Here is a 21,558-nt window from a genome sequence, read left to right as displayed (position 1 = left end):
TCTGTGTATGAAGATTCTCTCACGGTCTGCATGAAAATCACGTGGCAAAATTATAAAGTGTGTTTAAGGCAATCTGAAGCCTGCATGAATACTTAGAAGACCTGTCTGTGAGCTCAATCTGATGCAATTGCCTGCTCATCACATCTGTGAGATGAGATAAGCAGCTACTGCTTTTTGCTAGTAAAAGGAAAAATTCTCGAGTGCTTCTCAGTGAGATTCTAGAAAAAGCTGCTCTACCCAGATGCCATCCAGGAAGATGTTTCCATGAAAGTCCAAGACTTCCTGTGTGCTAATCTCGGAGTGGTGAGAACTTACTGAAATGTCAGATAACTAAGCTGACTGGTGCTGAAAATCATTTTCATTTACTGCAAAAATCTTTCCATAGGGACTTTATTTACCAAATGTGAAGCAATGACAAGTAATACAAAATCATCAAATACTGCACTGCGTGCCTTAAAATGGTAAAATAGTTTCTAGTTTCATTTCCCTTTCTTTTTGTTCCATGAGAAGATGAAGCCAACTGTGGACTGCCGTAGGATTAAAATTATTGCGGAGGTGTCACATTCATGCACACCTCTACAAGTGTATTACAAGCGTTTTTGGCTTTTGACATGATCAGAGCAGATCATTCATGAGTTTTTATTGTCTTAAAACCTACAGTCTTGTTTCGCTGTTGTTTTCAGGCTGTTCTTCTGTGACTTGTTTCAGGAGATGTGCAAAATCTGTACTTCATTTGAAAACTCTTCTGTTCAACATATACAAAGAGAAGAAAATATTCTTCTTTCAAAGAGCCTTCCTAAAATATTTTGTATTACATATTTTTCCATTCTTGAGCACGTTTTCTGGCTGCCCTCCTACTGGTAGATACCACTGTTTGTACTTTCTTTTTTGTGGCTAGTGGCTACAACCAAGTGCACATAACCCATTATTGGATAATAGTACATCTAGCTATTGCTGATACTCAGCCTGAATGCTGAGGTATGTTTTTAAAGCTAAGCTGACAGGGGATGTTAGGCAGCAGAACGTAGGGCTTCGACTTGGGCTTCTGCCCCACTTTTCCAGCACAGCTAATTTCTCAGACAACGAACAAGTGAGACTTCCATTAATGAGTCTAAAATCCAGTTAGTAAGCGAGCCGTGGCTTCAGTTTAAAATATTTTTTTTTTTTAACTAAAATGCCCTGGTCCGTAAGAGTCTGTGCTGTATACTTAACATCTATATTTGCTGAATACCAAAGAAAAAAAGTTCTATTTCTCCCTATTCACAATTTCTTCTGTCCAACTCAAGTGCTGTATTTAGGTCCAGACGTTCCAGCGAAATTAAATTCTCGTAGCCTCGTCCTCCTCCACTGACCTCCCTGTTGTTTGTTTCACTATAAGCAGAAGCAGGCAGTGACCATCCTCCTTTTTAGTGAAATAGAAATGAAATGATCCTAAGTTTTCAAATCCAGCTTTGCATTACATCTGGAATACTGACAGCTCTGCTGATCTCTAAGAAAATAGAGCAGCAGCATGGCTAAAGGCCTGTCCAGGTTTTGTGGTTGATTGATTGACTTTATCTGATTTGCTTGCTACTACTGCAGTGAGATACAGTATCACGGTACAAAGGAAGGACAATTTTTCCTAGGTATATGCTTCAGATTTGCTGATCACATACAGGCATGGCTCCTTTCTCAGGATAACTCCTGAGCCACTAAAACAGAGAACCGACAGCTGGTTCTGGGACCTCCAATACTGGTTTGCAAGAGCAATTCTGTGAGCTTTAGTCTGTGTACATTAAAAAGAATGTATGGATTCAGAAAGTTCAAATAAATGTAAAATGGTGAAACTAAAGGTAGCACATTGCAAAAATTATAATGCGTTTCTGCAGCTTTCTGAGGAGCTAGAGGTATTTTAGGGACTTGTTTTGGAAATAAGGACATGTAGTAAATCAGGAAGTTTATTTACCTAAACAAGATGAGATGAATAACCAAAAAGAGGAACAAAGGGGCCACATTTTAGTCTGATCTGAAAACAAACATGAAGCTGACTATTCACCATACTGGAAGTTCGAAAGTGAACATGAACAGCACAGTTGCATTTAACATGTTGCACTTTTCCACCTTAATATTCTCCCAAGTTGGCAGTTTCCTCTTATCTTCATCCATCTTCCGGTTTCTGTCATGATGTTTGAAGCAAGCGCTCTGGGAGCTCTCACGGCCACAGTGCCAGTAGCGCCACAAGGCTTTTGTGGAGGATTGTAGCTCACTCCTTGATTCTTCTCCATGAGTCTTCACCTGAACACATTCACTGTAGTTTTGTTTTTTTCTTTACATGGTTTGTTACCATCTTCATTGATGCTGCTAAGCCACACATCTTAGCAGTCTGGAATTGCCAGCTTCCAGAGGACCATGGCCCTTTTATTACTGAGTTTGTGTGTGTCATCATGCTTAAGGGTCAGGAGAGCTCCTGGGTAACTCAGAACATTAGGAAAGTTGGCCCTTCCTCATGCAGATATCTTGTACTTACCATCCAAGGTATGCACTTAAATATATGTCCCACCATTCAGGGCTTGTGGTTCTTCTCAAGAGCTGCCAGGAAACACTGGGTCATTATAATTATACATTATATAGTATTATTAAATTATAATGCATACTTTCCAGTCACGCATGTTTGCATTTCTCCATCAAACCTCTCAGCAAGGCTCTGTGTTCTTTTCAGAAAAGCATGTTTTCTCTGCCTGAGGATTAAAAGGTGCTGCCTTGAGTCCAAAAAATCAGTTGTTTTTAATATCAACCCTTTGCATGAGCATCCCATCCTGAGCAGACAGCACACACTGCTAGAATGGTGTATTGCCAGGTAATTGCTCTGCCCACACACCTGGGCTGGCTGGAAACATTTGATCAATTTGCACTGTGCGAAGGTTTGCAAGGAGCAGCCCCGGAAAGGCAGAACTCAGCTCACTGGTCTGCTATTACGGAAATAACCCAGTAATTCAAAGCTGGTTTGTGTTGTGCCTGTGGACGCTTCAGCAAGGCGAGCGGGGTGGACTGGTTGGGGGCCAGCAGGTCAGGTCAGCCACTGCGGCGAGCACAAGCCTGCCAAGTGCGCGCAATGGAAATTCTTTGGTTGAATATCCTGTGGGTGGGTGGCTTGTCTGAAGAAACAAGAAGCAGGCTCCCTTGAGTCTGAGAAAGGACGGGAGTGGAGGGAAAGAGCAATTCCTAATGACTGCCGTTCCCTGTTCAGAAGTTTAATTGAGTTGCTGTGGTTATCTGATAGTCCACAAAATGACATTTTGACCTCTAATAAGGTGGCAAGTGCCTACAGCACTTCACGAACTATGACATGCTGCTCATGCCTTTAATTTTTGTGTACATTACATGCAAGGTTTTCAAGAATAATTTGGCCATGAATGGGGCATGGGTAATTTCAGTAACAAATGGGTTGTTTTACAGACCTCCTACAAGAGCCAGAGCTAGTTGCAGCTGGGTTTGGGATCGGGAAGGGGAAAGGATGTGTTAGGTTTCCATATCCTTCATTGGAAGGGAGAAGTGGAGGAAAGGAAGGATGAGATTAATGCAGAGCAGTAATGTGTTCTGACAGTGTACATTTATGAAAATCTCATCTGCGTGTGTATGTGCATTGTCCTCAGGCCCTTGGCACAGCATCCCTGTGCTCTGCTTTTAAGGAAGCACGAGAGCCCATTCGTGCTTGTGAGGATGTGCACTGACATCCAAAGGCAAACCCCAGCTCAGAGGCCACTGCCTACAGGAGCTGACAGATTGGGAGCTTAGCTGGTTTTGCCATGTGCTGCCCGTCATATCCATTTGAACACGTCCATCTGTTGCTGGCTTCCCCCTGTGCTGCAGCGGGCATCTCTCACAGCGTCATCGTTCACCATCCTCTTTTTCCTCGCCATTCGTTTCTCTGCTGTAGTCTGGCACAGCTGCTTTTCCTCCAGCATCCGCCTCTGAAGCATGGACTTTCTGCCAAGGTTTCTCTGCATCTCTGTTGGGCTCCCCTCCTCTGTTCCCTTCCTACTGTTTATGAATTTCTGACCCCTCGTGTGAATCACCACTAGCCTTCTTGGTGGCTGGTTGTTTCTCTGTTTGATTTTCTGCATTAGTGAAGAATAAAGGGTAACCACTTTTATCTCAGTGGTGTAGTTCTTAGGCTAGAACTTTCCTACCTCAGAGAAGTGTTATAGTACAGAGTCATGCCCAGGAGCACAGAAAATTCGGCGTGCGCTTGTCAACAGAGGAGTAAAAACGTAGAGAAATGAGCAAATTAGAGATACAGTACCTCAGTGGAAAGCTGCAGGAGTGCACTCCCGGTTTCTTCTGGAGTGCTGTACAAGGGACCAGAATGGATTTGGTGCAACGTGACACTGTAAACCAAGAAAAATGTGAAGCAAATAAACAAAACCAGTGGAAAGGAACATTAATCAGAGTGGCACATCAGGTCCTGACTACAAGTTGGGTGGATGGGAGAGAGGCAAGAGGCTGGGGGAATGGTTCGATTTAGCACCTCTGTATGTCCTTAGCATAAAAATTGCAAGAAACTGGATAAAAAAGAAAAAGAGAGTAAGAATAACCTTACTGTGTGCTGGGTGAAAGCAGATCTGGTAGTCACATGTGCTTGGATTTGGCACCAGTAGAGCAGAGAGATCTAAAATCCAAAGAGCCCTCTGAAAGCATTTTCAGCCTATAAAAAGTATCTTTAATAAAACAGTGATCAGAAACCTAAAGAAATAGCAGATCACCTTCCAAACTTTGCAAAAAACTGGCTGCAAGGGATAAAATAGTAAAGATGAAAAAGTTCATTCTAGATTAATAAACAGGATGAAAAATGCAAGAGCTCAGATGTGAATGCTCAGAGGGTCTGCAGTAACTCTATCAAGAGCAAACAGTCATGTACATTGCTAATAAGTAGCTTCACTTCTAAATGTGATTATAGCTCAAACAGACACGGAGATAATTCACCCTCTAGCACACAGACAGCATCAAACTACAAGGAAAACTATATCAGTATTTTTGGAAACAAATTTGTAAAGAGAAGGCAAAGGATGCAAATAGAATGCAAGGAAAAGACTTCTGACGGCTCTGGAGAAAACATGATATTGGAAAATGGCCCGAACATGAAGTCATATATGTACTTGGGCCAGCGGAAGATGTTTTGCCAATGCTTAATCTTTTTTTTTTTCCAATACCCCTGTGCTGATGAAGCTCAGAGTGTCTCAGAGGCTAGACTGACATTACCATGAGGCAAAACCCAAAAGTACAGTTTGTGAAGCCCAGAGGAGTCCCTGATGCAAAGATGAGGCAGTAGCACGGAGCACACAGTAAATGCCAAGCGAGGGTTTGCTGAGTTACAAAGACTTCACTGGTGTTACAAAAAGAACAAATGAATTTGCTGCCAAAGAAGCTGGTGCTGTTAGAACATTATGTTTCACAGGCGATGTACAAGGATGTTACTTGGAAATTGTCGTTGCCTTACTACTTCAATTTGCAGCATATAACCACTGCCTTCAGGTAAACTATATGAATGCAATGAGTCCTGACCACAGTCACATAAGCTCTCTACCTAGCTTTATTATTCTTACAGTAAAGCTGCCTTACAGTAAAGCTGATTATTAAAGGTCTGGAAGAACTACTCGTCAGTTCAGGAGTACTAACTCAGCAGCGTGGTGCAATATGGTAATGCTGAGGTTCGGGTGGACTTTGACACCCCTAGCCCAGCATTATTACCCCAAAGTAGGATGTAAGGAAAATGTGTATGTAAGATTTATAAATAACCAAGCTTCCCGTGACTTACAAACTGAAATCTGCCCAGACCTGCAAGCAAGAAATCCTGTCAAGATCAAATTATTTCTTCAGGATAAACTAAGCAGTAGGGAGCAAGCTACATCTGTTGACAGTAGATCCTTGCTCGAATAACATGTGGATGGGCATTTGTTTTAACAAAACTGCAAATCCTCTTCCTGCAAACACAGAACATGATCCTGAAAGCGTAAGAGGGTGAAACAGTCACTCTGCTGGGACATGGCCTGCAAGACTCAACGGGAAACAGGCTGCTGAGCAATTGATAGACATAGGAACAGGCTCTTTAAAAACAGAAAACCCACATGCAAGATAATCTGTTCCTGCAAAAAAAGATTTGTTCTCATTCAAACGTTAAACTATCTGGAAGAATGAACAATACTTGTACGTTGACAAAGAAAGAAGTATAGTCCTCTGAAATCTGAAAGAAAATTCCTCCATTTCAAGCAAAATAAGAAGACTGAAATATATGTGAACTATGATATTCTACACCTTAAGGAATTATAAAACTAGGGTTAAATTAGTTTTTGTAGGGTTGTTCAAATTTCACTGTGTCCATGAGAAATGAAATACTGCCAAGTCCTCACGAAGGATGATGTTTTCCAGAAGTATTATTTTAAAGCTGCTATAAATTCCTTGTAGGTCACACAATCAAAATGCTCTGCTTAGCATCGTAATTGCAACAGGCACTGTAGTGTCATGCTGTAGAAAGTGTGACTTCCCTTGGGCACCTTCTCACTGAGTGAACAGAGAGAGCGAGGCGCAGAGAGCTGAGTGCTGAAAATGAAAGCGGGGTGTTTATGATGATCCAGGGACTAAAATGAGAAAAGGGAGGAAGCTAGGAGAGAACAAATCCTGGAGAGAATTTTGAAAAGGTGATATCACTGATCTCACAACTCTTGAGGTCTTAAGTTTATATGTGCAGTTTGTACTGCCTGAATTTTCAGTATTGCTCACGATTCAGTGCAAATTAAAGATTTTTGTGTCTTGGTAAAGGCAGCGTTTTTATGGTGCATTTGTAAACCTCAAGCAAGGTTTGCAATGGAGGATTTGCTCTCCGCCCCTCATTTTCCTTTGCAAGTAGAAGGAATCTCGTGTAAAGTTGAGAGTTGTGTGACTGCGTTCAGGAGCATAGAGCTGTGGGGGTTTGCAGCTTTGCTAGGATTTACAAGATAAGACTAGACCTAGTGGTTGTGAAGCATCTGAGCCTCTCTGTGCTGCTGTTAGGTGCGATGTCAGGGGTGGGAAGGGACTGGCTTCTCTCAGGTAACGTAATCTTTGCTGAATGCTTGCACCACCCCTGAAAGCACATTTTCGTACTATATTGGCATTCAGCCAAAGGTCTTCTCCTGCTAATCTTGTCTAACCAATATCATATCTGAAAATTGCTTTCCAGTTTTGCATTTAGATGATGCAAGGTCTTTACTGGTCCTCTGAGAAGACCCCCAGGTGGGCTGATGTACCTTTGCTCTTTGAGCCATCCATGAACATTTTAGGAGAGTATGCTTGGAGTGCATTAGATTTGCTCTAAATTAGTTATTAAAATTTAAAAACTAATTGATAGTTTACTTAAAATACTTGCTTGTTCTGCAGATCGTTCAAAAGGAAGGGAGGGAAAAACAAATGATGTGAAACAGAAAATAGCTGGTTAAAATTAATCAAATCATTTTCCTGATAAGATTACGATAAGGAACTGTTATTATGCAATGCTTTGTCTTAACAATCGTCCTGAAGAATTCTCCTGCACGCAGAGGATGGTTGAGTTCCTCCTTATTAGATCATCTTTATGAGCCATCCACATTACTTGGTCCCTGGAGTACTCTTGGTTTTTGCAAAATTACTTTAAATAAGTTAAATATGAGTACTTCAAATTAGGCTATTTTGAAGCTTTGAGGAGCTGCTGCAAAATCAGTGATTGAAGAGAAAGTAAGGGTTAAACGTGGCTATTCCACCTCCTCGTTAGCTAGTAGCTACATTAGCTGCCATAGTAATTCTTGGCCTCCATTTTTAATTCTGCCCCAGGTGAGTTTAAGAAGGGCTGGCTCCATGCTGTTGCCATGTCTTGGACGAGGGGTTGAGGTGTGAATGGCGTGTTTTCCTCTTGGCAGCTGTATGTAACCCTTCAGCAGAGTCAGAGTCTTGCTAAGAAAACAACAAATTCTGGGGAAAATTGAATAGATGCTTACCTCACTTACCCGTTGTTGTTATGCTATTTATAGATAACTTTGCTTTCTGATAGCTGTGTATTTACCTAGGTATTACATGCTTGTTCACAGACAGATAAATGTAGGCCACCTCTGAAAGATCCTGCACAGAGAATGGCATTGGAGAACTTTGTTTCAAGCTTGTAGCTTGCTCAATGTTTACCATTAGGCACATAGCCAACTGACACGCTGCAAGTTTCCTGATCAAACAACTCAACTGAGCTTTATTAGTCTAATTATTTCGCACTGTTGAAGAAGAAAGGAACGCAAGGACCTAGCAGAAGTTTCTTAGCAAGCTTCCTTTGTATTTTTTGTGTGGTGTCAGAGGACTGTGCTGTGGGATGCGTCAGAAATCTCCTTCCTCACCTTCCCCAGTCTGTGCTCAAAGGCTTAGCTTTAAATGGGAGCAATATTAAGGAAAAGGCTACAAGTTTTACATAGTTTTCCTGAGGTTCAGGGATAAAGATTTTGTCTGTACTAATTCCTTAGTGGTTCTTGAGGGATGCTTTCTTCTGAAAACTATCCCATATGTGCTATGCAGGCAATGATTGCTGTGGTTTTTAGTTTAGAGGATACACTGGTCCAATATACTTAACGTTTTATGATAATCAAGATCTAAAACTAAGTACAGTTACTGTCCTCTGTCCATGTGTTAAGGTTACAGTTAAAATATTTGATACGTTTTCATAAGTAATTTACCTTGTATTTCATATGTAATTTTGATTATAATCTTTTTAACAAAATTGTGTTACCAAAAAAGCACAAAGGAGCCTTTATATGCATGTCTAGATTTGTGTCAATTTAAACTTCAAGTGTGATTTTTAAACTCAATTAGCTACAACACCACAAACTTTTTATTTACACTTGCATGACTTACTTCAATTTAGCTGATATCAGCAAGCAATTAAATCCAAAGAGTACTGACAGAGGGGGTTGTATAGATTTCAGCAAGCAAGTTTTAGTCAAATTTGTTATATTGAATCTAAGATCCTTTTTTGACTTAAGCCACGCTTTAAAAGTGACTTTGATTCATTTCTCTACATAAAATCTTGTAATTCAAGTGATGTATTAAATTTTAAAAAAAGCAAATATTAGTGTATGTGAGCAGTCATATGCTGAAGCAAAGTAAATCTTGAGGAGTGAAGGGTTTACAAACAGATTTCTCTTAGGGAAGAACAGCAATTGACACCCAATTAGTGTTAAAGCATATTCCTAAGGCTCTATGACTTTTGAGCAAATTACAGTTGTCATTGTGGATTTGTGAAGTGTGCTGAACCGTGATGCATTTGTCCTAGAAGTTGTTCAGACATGGAAGCCTACAGCTAGCACAGCAAGTACTAGTTCTCTGTGTTTCGATAGTATTTGTGCTTCAGTAAAACATATTTGTAAAGTAAACACAAGGTTGACTGAATGCATTTTTACTGATCCCTTCTTCTTGCTGAAAACCTGTAAGAGGCTCACTGGACTGTGAACCAAAACGCGGTGCACTGTTCCCTCACCTCCCTCTCTGCCATCTCTGGGCCTTAGTTTTTGTTACTGTAAGTTGACAGAGAGATGGCAGTTAGAGAGATGGCGGTTTATGCATGAGCGAAATAACATGGTGGGGGGGAGTTTTTTGATACGTAATAAGGATAGCTCACCTTATTCAGAAAGAATAGCACCACAAAACTTCTCTAAAAATCATCCCAGTAATATTGAACTAGCCAGCTGTGCCTGGCCCTTTTGCTCTCCGTTTCTGAGTGTGGCTTTTCCTCACTAGAGTGGCCTCACTCTAGTGGCATCTAGAATGGGCTCGGTACAGCGGGATGGCGATCTGGTGAACCCTGACTGGCTGGGGGAGCCTTCCAGCTTCTTTACTCTTGCTCGATTTGTATATGCTTCATACCGAATAGCACCAACCAAGGACTTCATAATCAGCCACTCTTTTCATCAAGCTTAGGCAAGAGGAGGAGGAGGAGGAGAGACGTTATTTGCAAGTACACACGAGCAGGGTCTTGTTGCTCTCTTGACTCATTTAAGGAACGCCTGCGTTTGAACATGGGTCAAGAAGCATCATTATACACCAGAAAAGTATTATTGTTCACAGCCTCCCTAAGCTTCTCATCTGGTACACCTTAGCAAGCGCGGCGTCCGTTGTAGCAACAGCCCTGCCACTCGTGTGGGCCCAGGATCTTCTCTGGGTACCTACTGTGCCGAGACAGCTCCCCGTGCACAACAGCCTTGCTACAGGCACACAGAGCAGCATCACCCTGACTCAAGGTTGCGGCATGTCTGTGAGCGTCCTGGCCAGCGTGGGGAGGCGCTGAGCCGGCTGCGTCCCTTCCCAACCCTGGGGACTGGCATTGGGCTGGTGCAAGGAAAGAGTCTCTTGTAAGTTAGGTGGCTTCGTTCATCCTCTTGGTTTGGGAGCTTCAGTGTTATCCTGAAGAGTGATGCTTTTCTGAACTGGAACTAGGGACTACTTAGTGATGAAGTAATTAAATTGCACTTTTCGTGAAAAGCACCCTCACTGTGAATTTATAACATTTGTCATATATCCACGAATAGCAAATATGATCACTGAAATAAAGATTGAGATGAGAACAAAAGGAGTGACATTATGTGAGAAATTTAAATTTACAATGAATTTGATAATAATTTGAAGCCTGTCTGCCTGTTTCCATTGTTTTTAAAAAATCTTCTCCAAGATTCTAGGTGAATAAGAAAAATTTAATGTTTTCTGATTTTTTTTTTCAAGCTCACTGCTCGAGAAAGAGGGTAAACCTTTTTCCATGACTGAGAACCGTATGAGATAAATGAGATCTTAATATCCTTTCTCTTTGCTACCAGTTTTGAAAACCATGCTTTGTCTTGCCTGTAGTTGATGTAGAATGCATGCGAAGGGCGAGGTAAGGTTAAGGCACACTCAGCCATAGGGAAGAGGGAAATCATGAAATAGATGTGAAAACAGGAAGTCCAAGAGGAAGCTCTTACAAACCTAATGGCAGCTGACTCTCTCCATATTGCAAATAGGGAATTTAAATTTGTACAAAGCCTCGTAAAGTACAGTTTGGAAAAAACACGAATGCATTCACATCATCTGTCACTTCTTCCTTCGCTCACAATGGATAATGAAAGAATTTGCTGTGTGGTGGAAGATTTCTGCTTGTTACATTAGTTTAATTTTATTATTTTACAGGTAATATTATACTACTCTTATTATATAACATATACGTATTGAGTGTAAATTTGGTTTCATTTTCTTAATTAGTTTGACTGCTTCCTTTTTGCAGGAACCTCATCCTTCTGGAATAAGCCCTGAAAGAGGTCCACAAGCAGGTGGAACCACACTTACCATCACTGGTACAAACCTGGCAACGGGTTCCAAGCAGGATGTTCATGTTTTAGTCGGCAGTGAACCTTGCAACGTGTACGTATGAAATGCTGAGGACTTAACAATAGGGTTGCATCCTAACCAAGCACCAGCCAAGTGCTGGCACTTGCTGGCCTTTTGGAATTACACAAATCTATTGTATGTCTTGTAGTGACTCATCCCATGCAGTGTGGCTCTGCACGTAAGGTTTAGACAGAAACTCACTCGGGGGCTCCAGCTGGAAGAAGCAGCTGCAAAAACAGCCAAAGTGGGAGAACTCAGATATTCAAACAATTTTCCAGTTTCAGCTTTCTCTGCTTGACTGGATGTTCCAAACTTGTCCATTTCCCACAGTATCTTCTCAGTGGTTCCAATTTTAGTCTTGTAGTGTCCCTTGACTTGTTCCTCTCTCTTGCTTTTCTTCTTCTTAATTGCTCCCATTCCCCACCCCCACCCCACCCCAAACAGAATAACATGAAGTGTGCTGAAATCTTGTTGTCCCTGTGTTTGTGCACTATTGCTTTTCATATCCAATATCTTTTTTGGTAAGATTCTAAGTGATCTGGAGAAATTATTGTCCCCTCTTCTAATTATTCAATACCTGGCAAAATAGGGCCCATTCTTGTTGGTTCTGGGGTCCTACAGTAATAAATACAAATTATAATAATGTTAGTAACTGAAGATGTTTCCTCTTCTCTTTCTTCTCTGATTTAGCACTGAGTTTGGAGACAAGATTGTTTGCATTACAGGACCTAATAGCAAGGTTGAAGATGTTGACGTAAGAGTCCGCTATGGGGACGCAGCAAGTAGCATTCCAGGGAAATTTTCATACAGAGAGAATCCTACTGTCACCAAGTTCCTGCCAGTGAATAGCTTCAGCAGGTAATGAAACGTTTGTCATAACTTCATTTGTGATTGATTGGGTTAAAATATATGTAATAGATTTTCTTCCATGTAGAACTGTTTAACATAAGAGCTGTTGTGCTCTATCTATGCACAATTTTAGATACATAGATTTTGAACTCTTTCTAAACCACAGCTGGCGTTTGAAAGTATTCTGTTTACCCTTACTTCAAAGCTAAATCTTGAAATCAGAAAAAGTAATGAGCTTCTTATAAATGAAAATGTCTTAAAGGAAAAGATTTGAAGGATTTAGGTATGATGTCAGATCACACGATCTTTGTGTTACTTACAAATTCTTATTCTCTCTAAAGGCGAGATCATCTTCTGAAATTAGTATTAAAGTGTCAGAAAAGTTTCTAATAGTTCTCCTGTTCAGCTTTTAGTAGGTAAGATGGAAATAGCGAAAGTAAGTCATGGCTTACCATTTTTTCCTCCCATGAGAAAAAATCTCTTTTTAGGAAATTTAGATCAGGGTTCAATAAGGCCTTTAAAAGCTATGGGCTCTCCTGCACCGTGGCTCACTTCATGTCCCAGCTAGTAGCTGTTCACTCAAAACACTGTTTCTTCTGGAAAAAACCTCGTCTAGTACTAATTGTTAAACCAAAGAAATATATGCCACTGTTAACGTTTGTAGCAAAATGGCAAATCACCTGTTTAAATGCCCTCTTAGTGTGCCTCTGATTTTGAGAGTAATTCCACAACTGATACAAGGACAAACTTGTGACCTTTACTCACATTGCTCTCTGCTGTTCCCTAATATTCCAACCTGTCTGTCTAGTAGGAAACAGTTGGCATTTTCATATTCTGGAATATGAAAAACAGATCAAGATGCTTCCTTTCTCTTTCAGTAAAAGGAAGTGTAAGATCATGACCTTAAAAACAGAGCTTTAAAATTAAAATCGGCTGTGACTTCTGTTGGAGGATTTGGTACCAGCCTCTTTGAATATGGAGTGGTCACTTATGTAGAAAAGGATTTGGTTTCATTGCTTCTCATTTTGGTTTGATTTCTTTTGTGGGGACTGGGGTTTCCTTGGTAGACCAATAGCGATTTACCTCAGGGGATTTAAAAGACTTTTCTTCTTCTTCTTCATAAACTGGACCTTACTTTAATGGTTTCTTCTAAGGATGGCTATCCCTGTAAATCCAGGTTGCTTAGGTATCTTCACCTTTCACTGGCAACTTTTTCTTATGTGAATTCACTCTCTTATAAATAGTAATTTGCAAATGAAAGTGAACAGAGAAGCCCTAGAGACTTGCAGAAAATAATGCTTTCACCTTTGTTTGTGTGTGTGGTGGGTGGAGAGATTTCCAAAAAAAATGAAGTGAAGCACATAGAAGAAGGCATCAATAACAAGCCCCGAATATTGACAGAGAAAGGGATTTGTAGTTTTTTTAGACCGCTATCCAAAAACTAGTTTAAAGTTCATCTTGCTCCGTTTAAATGCTGTGGTTACAGATACCTTTAATAGAAGCTCTTTGTGTAGGAGATCTCATTATCCTATAGGCATTCCGTAACTACTTTCAGTACAATTAGTAGTGGTGCCGGATGAAGTAGTCTATCGGTATCGTATTTTACCAATGACTTGTTTTCTTTTTTAATTTTAACTTTCAGTGGAGGGAGAAATATCACGGTAACTGGAACTGGCTTTGACATCATCCAGAGATTCTCACTGGTGGTTTATGCAGAGCGTCCAGAAGCAGGGAAACAAACTCTCAAAAGGGTAATTTTCTTTTTTTCCCCAAAGGCATCACAGTAGATACATAAAATACGGTCTGCAAAAAAATGCATTTAAGTTTGCCCGCTTGACCTCACTGGACTTGGAGTGGAATAAGGTTAAAAAGACTTCTGGCTGTTTCTAGCTATATAAAAAAAGCCTAGTCCCGCCATCTTTACTTACATTTAGTGGTACCTTGCAACTTTCTGCTTTAAAATTGTTGAAAAATGTATAAGGATGGAAACACTAAGCTTTGAATGGTAAACTGAATATATTTCAGAATTTGAAAGTGGTGTAATTCATGTTTCTCACTCTCTCTCTGCTCCGTCTTCAAGGTTTAGAGAATTGCCTGAGACAGGACCCAAATGCAGACAGTCCTGAGTGCTTGGCTTTGCACAGTCAGAGCCTTTTATTTTCTCACACCTCAAAGAAAGAACAAAATCTTTCTCTTTTATTTCTTGCAATATGCTTCAGGCATATTGCACTTACAACATGCGCACAATTACGAGTTTTAAAAAGTAAAACAAACCCTTTTTGTGTCTCATGGTAAGAAGAACTGACATTTCCAAAAGATCGGAATTTCTCACTCTTCTAATGAAGATCACAATGTAATACAACGACTGAGAAGTTAAAGTGATCTTCCAGTAAGAACACATTTTCCATTATGGAGAATTTTTAATACTAACTCTTCAATTTAAGATTTTCATGTGATCTAATTTTTGAAAAGTAATTATTATTATATGGAATTAGTAATGTGTTATTTTTTATATATATATTTGTATGAATCAACTTCTGGAGTGTGCCAAAGCCTGCTGGATTTGGCTCTGTTAGAACTATAATTTTAAGAAGGAAAACTGCATACATTTTGCATACCATAAACTGCAAAATATAATTCTTCTATATCCTGCTTACCTTAAACCTCAAGATAATCTCAAAGTCTATTTAGCATTCTTGACCGTGTTTATCAAGATTTCTTCCCACCCCTCCTTATGTGTGCTTCACATCTCCCAAACGTGATAGCTTAAGTCCATATTATGTATTGTGCATATTCTTAGTTAAGTCTAGGAAACACTTTAAAATCTTTTCTTTTATTCACATTTACTTAATCATGATATCAGAAATGAGGAGGAGAAGATATCAAATTGCATTTGATTTCTCAAAATCAAGAACAGAGGTGATAATGTAAGAAATTTTAAAGGTTCCTCTTAGTGTTGTTGTCTGCAGTTGGCATTACTGAATGACTGAAGGACTTTCTAGGATTTATGTTATTTGGGAAGGGGGCAGGGAAGAGTATTAACTGAGTTGTTAACTTGAGTTGTTAATTGACTCTTGGTAAATTTTATTCAGAAATTATACTTAGTATTTATATTGAATTTCTGCAAGATATTTTACAATGTCAAAAGAAAAGAGTTTACCTGAGATGCTTAATGGTACAGAAAACAGTCTGGATTAAAGCTACCGTGTTAACCTCTTAATCTTAGAGCAATTTAATGATATCAGCCCAGTGTGGTCCAGAGCCAGAGGATCTGGAGGCAGACGGAAGTGGAGCTGTAGCCTAAGCTTTTTAAGAGGGGCAGGTACTAGAACACAATGAATCGGTATTTTTTTCGCATCAGCAAATCGTTGTTTTGTTTTCCTCTCAGAAGGTATCTCATACTGTTTTTGTTATTTTTGCTGTATGGAGAGGACATAACTCACAGTGCTTTCATTTCTACAGTGTAAACTTACCAACAGTTATGTGCAGGAACCAATCAAGCTCTAAAATGTGCATGTTCTTCTCGTCTTGTTTCTTATAGTTTGATGGAAAACTTGTTACAAATCTCAGTGCAACCACAGTGGTTTTCTCTTCCCCACCAATACTGGAAGATCCAGAAAACTATAATATTACCACTATTATTCTAATGGATCATTATCATTTGGTTGTAAAAAATGAGAGCCACTCCTTTGCATATGTTGCAGACCCAACCTTTGAAAACTTCACAGATGGCATCAAAAAACAAGTCAACAAACTTATTCATGCAAAGGTAAACTTGTCAAGAGATGACGTTGGCCCATTTTGTCGTTAAAACTTGTGCAGAATGTTTCCTGTCTTTCTCAAAACCTTAACCTACGACAAGTAGCTATTTGGTGCCATACCCAAAATGCTTACTGGAGCCCCTTACCACTGCTAGGTGCTGAGCACTGTCAGGGCCCCTTTCCTCCCCGCTCCCCTTCTCTTTCTTTTGTGTCTCATCATGATGCACTGTACTGCTGAGCCTGGAATTTGGAAACTACCTCTCTCCGGGATCCCCACGGAGGACAGAGGACTGGGGTTGGTTTCCTTCCTTCCTTTCTTACACTAAGAAGAAAATAAGAAGGAAGGGCAGTTGCATAATTCTCCTCTCCTCTGTACACCACCATGCGAATTGCATTTTCTGCTCCGAATGATCCCAACAGAAGTTTATATAACTTATGACTACTTGTCTCCCAAGACTTCCTGCGATGATGATTTAGCCTTGTATTTTCTGTCTAGGGCAGTAATCTGAACAAAGCCATGACAATAGATGAGGCCCAGGCTTTTGTGGGTGATGAACCGTGCAACATAAAAACCCTGACTGAGAAGGACTTATACTGTGAGCCACCAGAAGTACAGCCTCAACCCAAGAAACGGCAGAAGAGAGATACTATCAATAACCTTCCTGAATTCATTGTATGTTACCTTTTCAAAATAATGCACTATCTGTGTTTAAGTGACACTGATACAGTAGGTTCTTAACTGAAATAATTGGTTTTTTAAATGACATTAGAATATTGTGAAAAACGCCTTGCACAGTTCTTCTTTTCTGCAGATTCTGCCTACTGTCTAGAAGACGTTGCACATAAAAAGCAGCCCCAAGCTGCTGATTGCCTTCTGCCTTCGTCACATAGGAATGTATATTTGTAGCTAGACAGGCTGGGGTTTTTTTTACCTCTGTAAAACAGATTAACGTTGTTTTTTGAAACCTAGTGCTAGTCACTTAAATACAGTATAAAATATGCAGAAATGGTTCCTTTGTTTGGCAGTTTGAGCTAGAAATTCACTAGATTGCAAGGATTAGTAAGAAATTGGAACACAATTGAGAAATGAACCACTCTCCGTTTGTGCTTTTTGAGACAAATGTCTGTGCTTATCTGATCAGGTGAAATTTGGCCTCCGAGAATGGATCCTAGGAAGGGTGGAATATGATACACGTGTGAGCGACATCCCACTGAATCTTATTTTGCCACTTGTATTTATTCCTATGATAGGAATCATCATCATTTCTGTTTTCTGTTATAGGTAAGAAGCTCCTTTAATTAGAAGCTTTTGCTATCCTAAAGCTTTGAAGGTGATATCTAATTGTTTTACCTCAGTCTACAAAAAGAAAGGATCTTTATAATTTTTGTGTGCTGTACGGTTAAGGAAAGCAGCTACAACTGGAAATATGTATGAGCACCAATTTATTCCTCTCTCATACACCAAATTCCTTGGTGTCAGTCGGCGCAGTCTGTCTTTTATACATAAGCCCAAACAATTGGTCCCGGGCTTTCCAAGTGCACAATCGCAGACCAAGTTGCACGCATACCTTCTTGAAATTGCATCTAAAGTGCCTCTTGTGAAGGAGGAGATGACTAGTTCTGCATACATCTCTATAAGCATTTAGCTGGATGGATTTTGCTAAGTGATCATTTTGATCGTTCCAGCTGAGATAAGTGTTATCCACACACAAATCTCATGATTAACGGTGAAATTCCTGCTTCACAAAGGGCCAGAACAGTGTCTGTGCTTCATGTAAGACCTGCTTAGGCCAATATTGAGGTTAGTAATACATAGGCCTCGTACTGGCCCTCAGCACGGGATAGATTTCAGTCTAATAGTGCGTATCAATATAGCTGAAGTAACGCTCAAGCGTGTTGTACAGCAGTGGCCTTCTTTTGGATGTCCTCAGCCTGCTCTGTCCAGTCCTAGGTACGCTCCCCTGAGGCCTCATAGCTAAGGTGGAGCATGTTGCAAGTGATCTTTGTTCAGTATATACAATTTAAGTTTCTATACTTAATATATGATCACAAGCATTCCTAACTATTACTTACCGGATTTTAAATCATTGGCCTGTGTGTGCTCTAAAGCGGTAGGCCCCTGGTGGTGCCAGGCTGATTTACACTACGTGAATCTTTGGTCCACTGCTGTTGTTCTCCTCCTCCATTTTCTCTCTGCAGCTAGTGTTTTAAAAGAAATCAAAAACAAGACATTGTCCTCCAATGATTTCTTTTGCTTCGCATTTAGGGCTATTGCAAACAATTTGCTTTTACAGTTTGTAACTTTTCTATATCTTACCTCTGTTTCATAAAGACGCAAGAGCCAACAAGCAGAACGAGAATATGAAAAAATCAAGTCACAACTAGAAGGACTGGAGGAGAGCGTCAGAGATCGGTGCAAAAAGGAATTCACGGGTATGACTGATGTTGGCATTCCTGTGGGTCCTCTTGAGAAATCATGAGATGGGCTGGAGCAACTGTGCTATCTTACTAAGGCTGTCTTCTGGAAATAATTAGTAGATCTAACTGCTTTAGATTGCAGACATCGACATAGAGCAAATATTTTGCTGACTGTTATATATGAAAGTCATAAATAAAATAAAATAAAATAGGGAGTTGAAGGTTGTTAAAGGAAATGGACAGTTTTAGTCTAAAGGAAGCACGGGAGTTAGTCAGCAAATGAGAAATAGAAACTAGTTGAGAATGGGGTTGTTTACAGCCACTGATACGAGTGGCCATTGATACAGAGGAAAGAAGTTTTATAGTAACTAACCGTGCCCTTAGTATTGAGCATAATGACAGTTTGTGCCAGGCAAGTACATTAAAAACTCTTTTCAGAGCCGCGAAATGTATTTGCAGCAATCAGCATACAAAGGGATAATTTGGCAAGCTTGCAGGAAAGAAATAGCATGTTGCCCTATTTATCAGGAAAACCTTAAGCTTCATTTGAGGAGCTAGCTAATTGTTCTGGGTGAACATAGAGGCATCATCCCAGGGAAGACAGTGGGAGGTGTGAAGGCTCAGCATTTCTACAGTGTTACTTAAATTAGGCATCTGAGTTTGCAAAAACTGGCCTAAATGATTACCGTGAGATGTCACCTCATTACCTGAAGCATACTTGCTGTTGCGTCATGTTGAAATAATCTATTGAAAAAGCACACGTTTTATTTCTAAAAAGCAATAGAATATTTCATACTGACAGTGGCTAAAAAGCAGGACTGAATTAAACACCAACTTGAGGTTAGACTTTGAAATCAATTTTTGGAGCTCAGGGTTTCACAAGATTTCTGCAATGCTGGAAGCCTCTCAAAGTCTTATTTTCCTGGAATTTCAGCCATTTGGGACAGAATGCTCTTTTCTTATATCAGCTTTCTTTCTCTGGAAAATTGACTCCTTCCAGGTTCTGGACAGAACCCAGCAGCAAATCTTTGAATCAAAAGCTCTTCCTGAGTGAGCATCATTTCAAACTGCTTTCTGAAATGTGAGAGGGTCAGTCAAGGTTAACAGCCCTCTCACAACCTCCCCCATGCAGCTTCACACACGTGTCTGAACTGAGAAGGTGCCTTTCTCTCGCTGATCCCAGTGAGTCGCTGCAAACTCCTGCTGTAGCCGCACTGCTTGTTGAATTGAAGGTTTCCTCCCTGTGTCCTAGTATATCTGCTCCACCAAGCACAAAGGTTGTAGAAAGCAGAATGCACGTACAAGGAGTGATCCTAAACTGCTTCCTCCTTGGCTGACAGTAAAATGAAACACCAAAGTCAAAACACATTCTGGATCTATACTGTAAGATTGTAATGACAAGACCATGAAGTGCAGACAGCCTAAAACCTAAAATACATGGAACTAATAATAGCAAAGGAAATGGAGATCAGGCAGGAAGTACAAATACCACAAAGCTGGAAACCACAAGATGCTTCCTCCTTTAGGTTTCCTGAATGCTTTAAAATACAGGGATAAAAGAATAAATGACACGAACAATAAAAATTGCTGATACAGTAGGTCATTATATTAATTAACGTGGTGCTCTAGTCAATCCGCAATACTGAGTAATTGGAAAGCCTTCAGCTAAAATAACTGCTCCGAAAGGTGGTTCCCTAATTGTTGTCCCTTTCAAGAACTTGAAAGCTTTTGGGTCCCGTAGAAGTATTTTCATCAATTTCAGTGAACTGTTTAACCTTCTTCCTTCCTGCTGTCCCCTCCCTTCCAATTAAATTATTGTGCTTTAAACTTTAAGCTGCTTTTTACGTTGTACTTTTTTGCCTTGGGTTACTGCATCATTTAAAAAAGAATAAATAATTCCCTATCAGAGGGAATAGAGTGTACATGAGGAAAAAAAAAAAACAGAAAATGATAATGCACTGTCTTTTTTTTTTGCTCTTTCCTACCGTTCTATGTTTGTATGTTTGAACTTCACCCAATTGTCCATTGAGGCCCTATAGGCATTGTATATAAGCAACAAGGAAAGAATGTATGCTAAAAACAGGTATGCTGATGTCACCACAGGATTAGCTGTGGTGACAGCTAACAGCATAATTGGTAAAAATATCAAGGGAAAATATGGGGTGAAGAACAGTTTTCAGTGTTCAGTTACTTCTCCTACATTTACAAGGCACTCAAAGATACCATGTTGCCTAAAAAAGCTGCAATTAAAAAAAAAAAACTCTTAAACTCTGTTGCCTGTTCTAGATCTGATGATAGAGATGGAAGATCAGACAAATGATATAAATGAAGCTGGAATTCCAGTGCTAGACTACAAAACGTACACAGACAGAGTCTTCTTCTTGCCCTCCAAAGACGGAGAGAAAGACGTGATGATTACTGGGAAGCTTGATATTCCAGAGGCGAGGCGGCAGACTGTGGAGCAGGCTTTGAACCAATTCTCCAATCTACTCAATAGCAAATCATTTCTCATTAATGTGAGTATTGAATAAGATTCACCTTGTCTCTTAGCTAAGCATACGTGTGTATGCAGACCACCCAGTAGATTTGCACAGCTGAAGCAAAATTATTAAAAACAAGTGATTTTTAATAAGGTTCTGGTTCCACAGTGACTGATGCCAGATCTGTGGCATCACTGCCAGAGCTTCCCTGGGGGGAAGGCATGATCGTATTTCTGTAGAATTACCCGGATCATACAGTACAGAGTTAGTCAGCGTTACGGTGGCTGTAGGGAAACAGACATTACCTGATCTGGCAGAAAAACTGCAGTTACCCAGTTACTTTGTCCTTAGCCTCTTAAGAAATTTAATCAGTGGAATGACAGATTCAGTTCTGGTTCAGCTGTGTGTCATGGTCACAGCAGTTACCTACTGGAAGTCATAAACTGGATTTTTGTCTCGTAGAGAGAGAGGCATAGACGCCTCAGACCAGGAACAAGTGGCCTATTCATCAAGATTGATGAGTACTCAGCTGCTCTGAAAAGAATTCTAATTGCTCACTCTCAAAAAGTGAGCTGATTGTCAGATACCTAAATATAGATTTAGGCTTCTAACTTGCTTTTTTAAATGAGGCTCCAGTGCTGAGCTAGTTAATGGTATCATTACAGCTTATG

General features: G+C 40.1%; 1 protein-coding gene across 9 annotated transcripts in view; it reads left to right on the top strand.

The window, feature by feature from the left end:
* PLXNB2 (plexin B2) overlaps positions 1–21,558 on the top strand; it is a 258,439-nt gene that overhangs the window by 213,771 nt on the left and 23,110 nt on the right. For all 9 annotated transcript variants that reach the window (XM_068931608.1, XM_068931623.1, XM_068931644.1 and 6 more), the window contains 8 exons: positions 11,276–11,412; positions 12,070–12,237; positions 13,871–13,979; positions 15,770–15,997; positions 16,486–16,662; positions 17,132–17,271; positions 18,322–18,422; positions 20,694–20,923. In XM_068931608.1, the coding sequence (XP_068787709.1) occupies positions 11,276–11,412; positions 12,070–12,237; positions 13,871–13,979; positions 15,770–15,997; positions 16,486–16,662; positions 17,132–17,271; positions 18,322–18,422; positions 20,694–20,923 (1,290 nt within the window). The remainder of the gene's footprint in view (positions 1–11,275; positions 11,413–12,069; positions 12,238–13,870; positions 13,980–15,769; positions 15,998–16,485; positions 16,663–17,131; positions 17,272–18,321; positions 18,423–20,693; positions 20,924–21,558) is intronic.

Source organism: Struthio camelus, chromosome 1 (assembly GCF_040807025.1).
Source record: "Struthio camelus isolate bStrCam1 chromosome 1, bStrCam1.hap1, whole genome shotgun sequence".
In the NCBI taxonomy this organism is placed as follows: Eukaryota; Metazoa; Chordata; class Aves; order Struthioniformes; family Struthionidae; genus Struthio; species Struthio camelus.
This window is presented reverse-complemented; position numbering and strand designations above follow the sequence as displayed.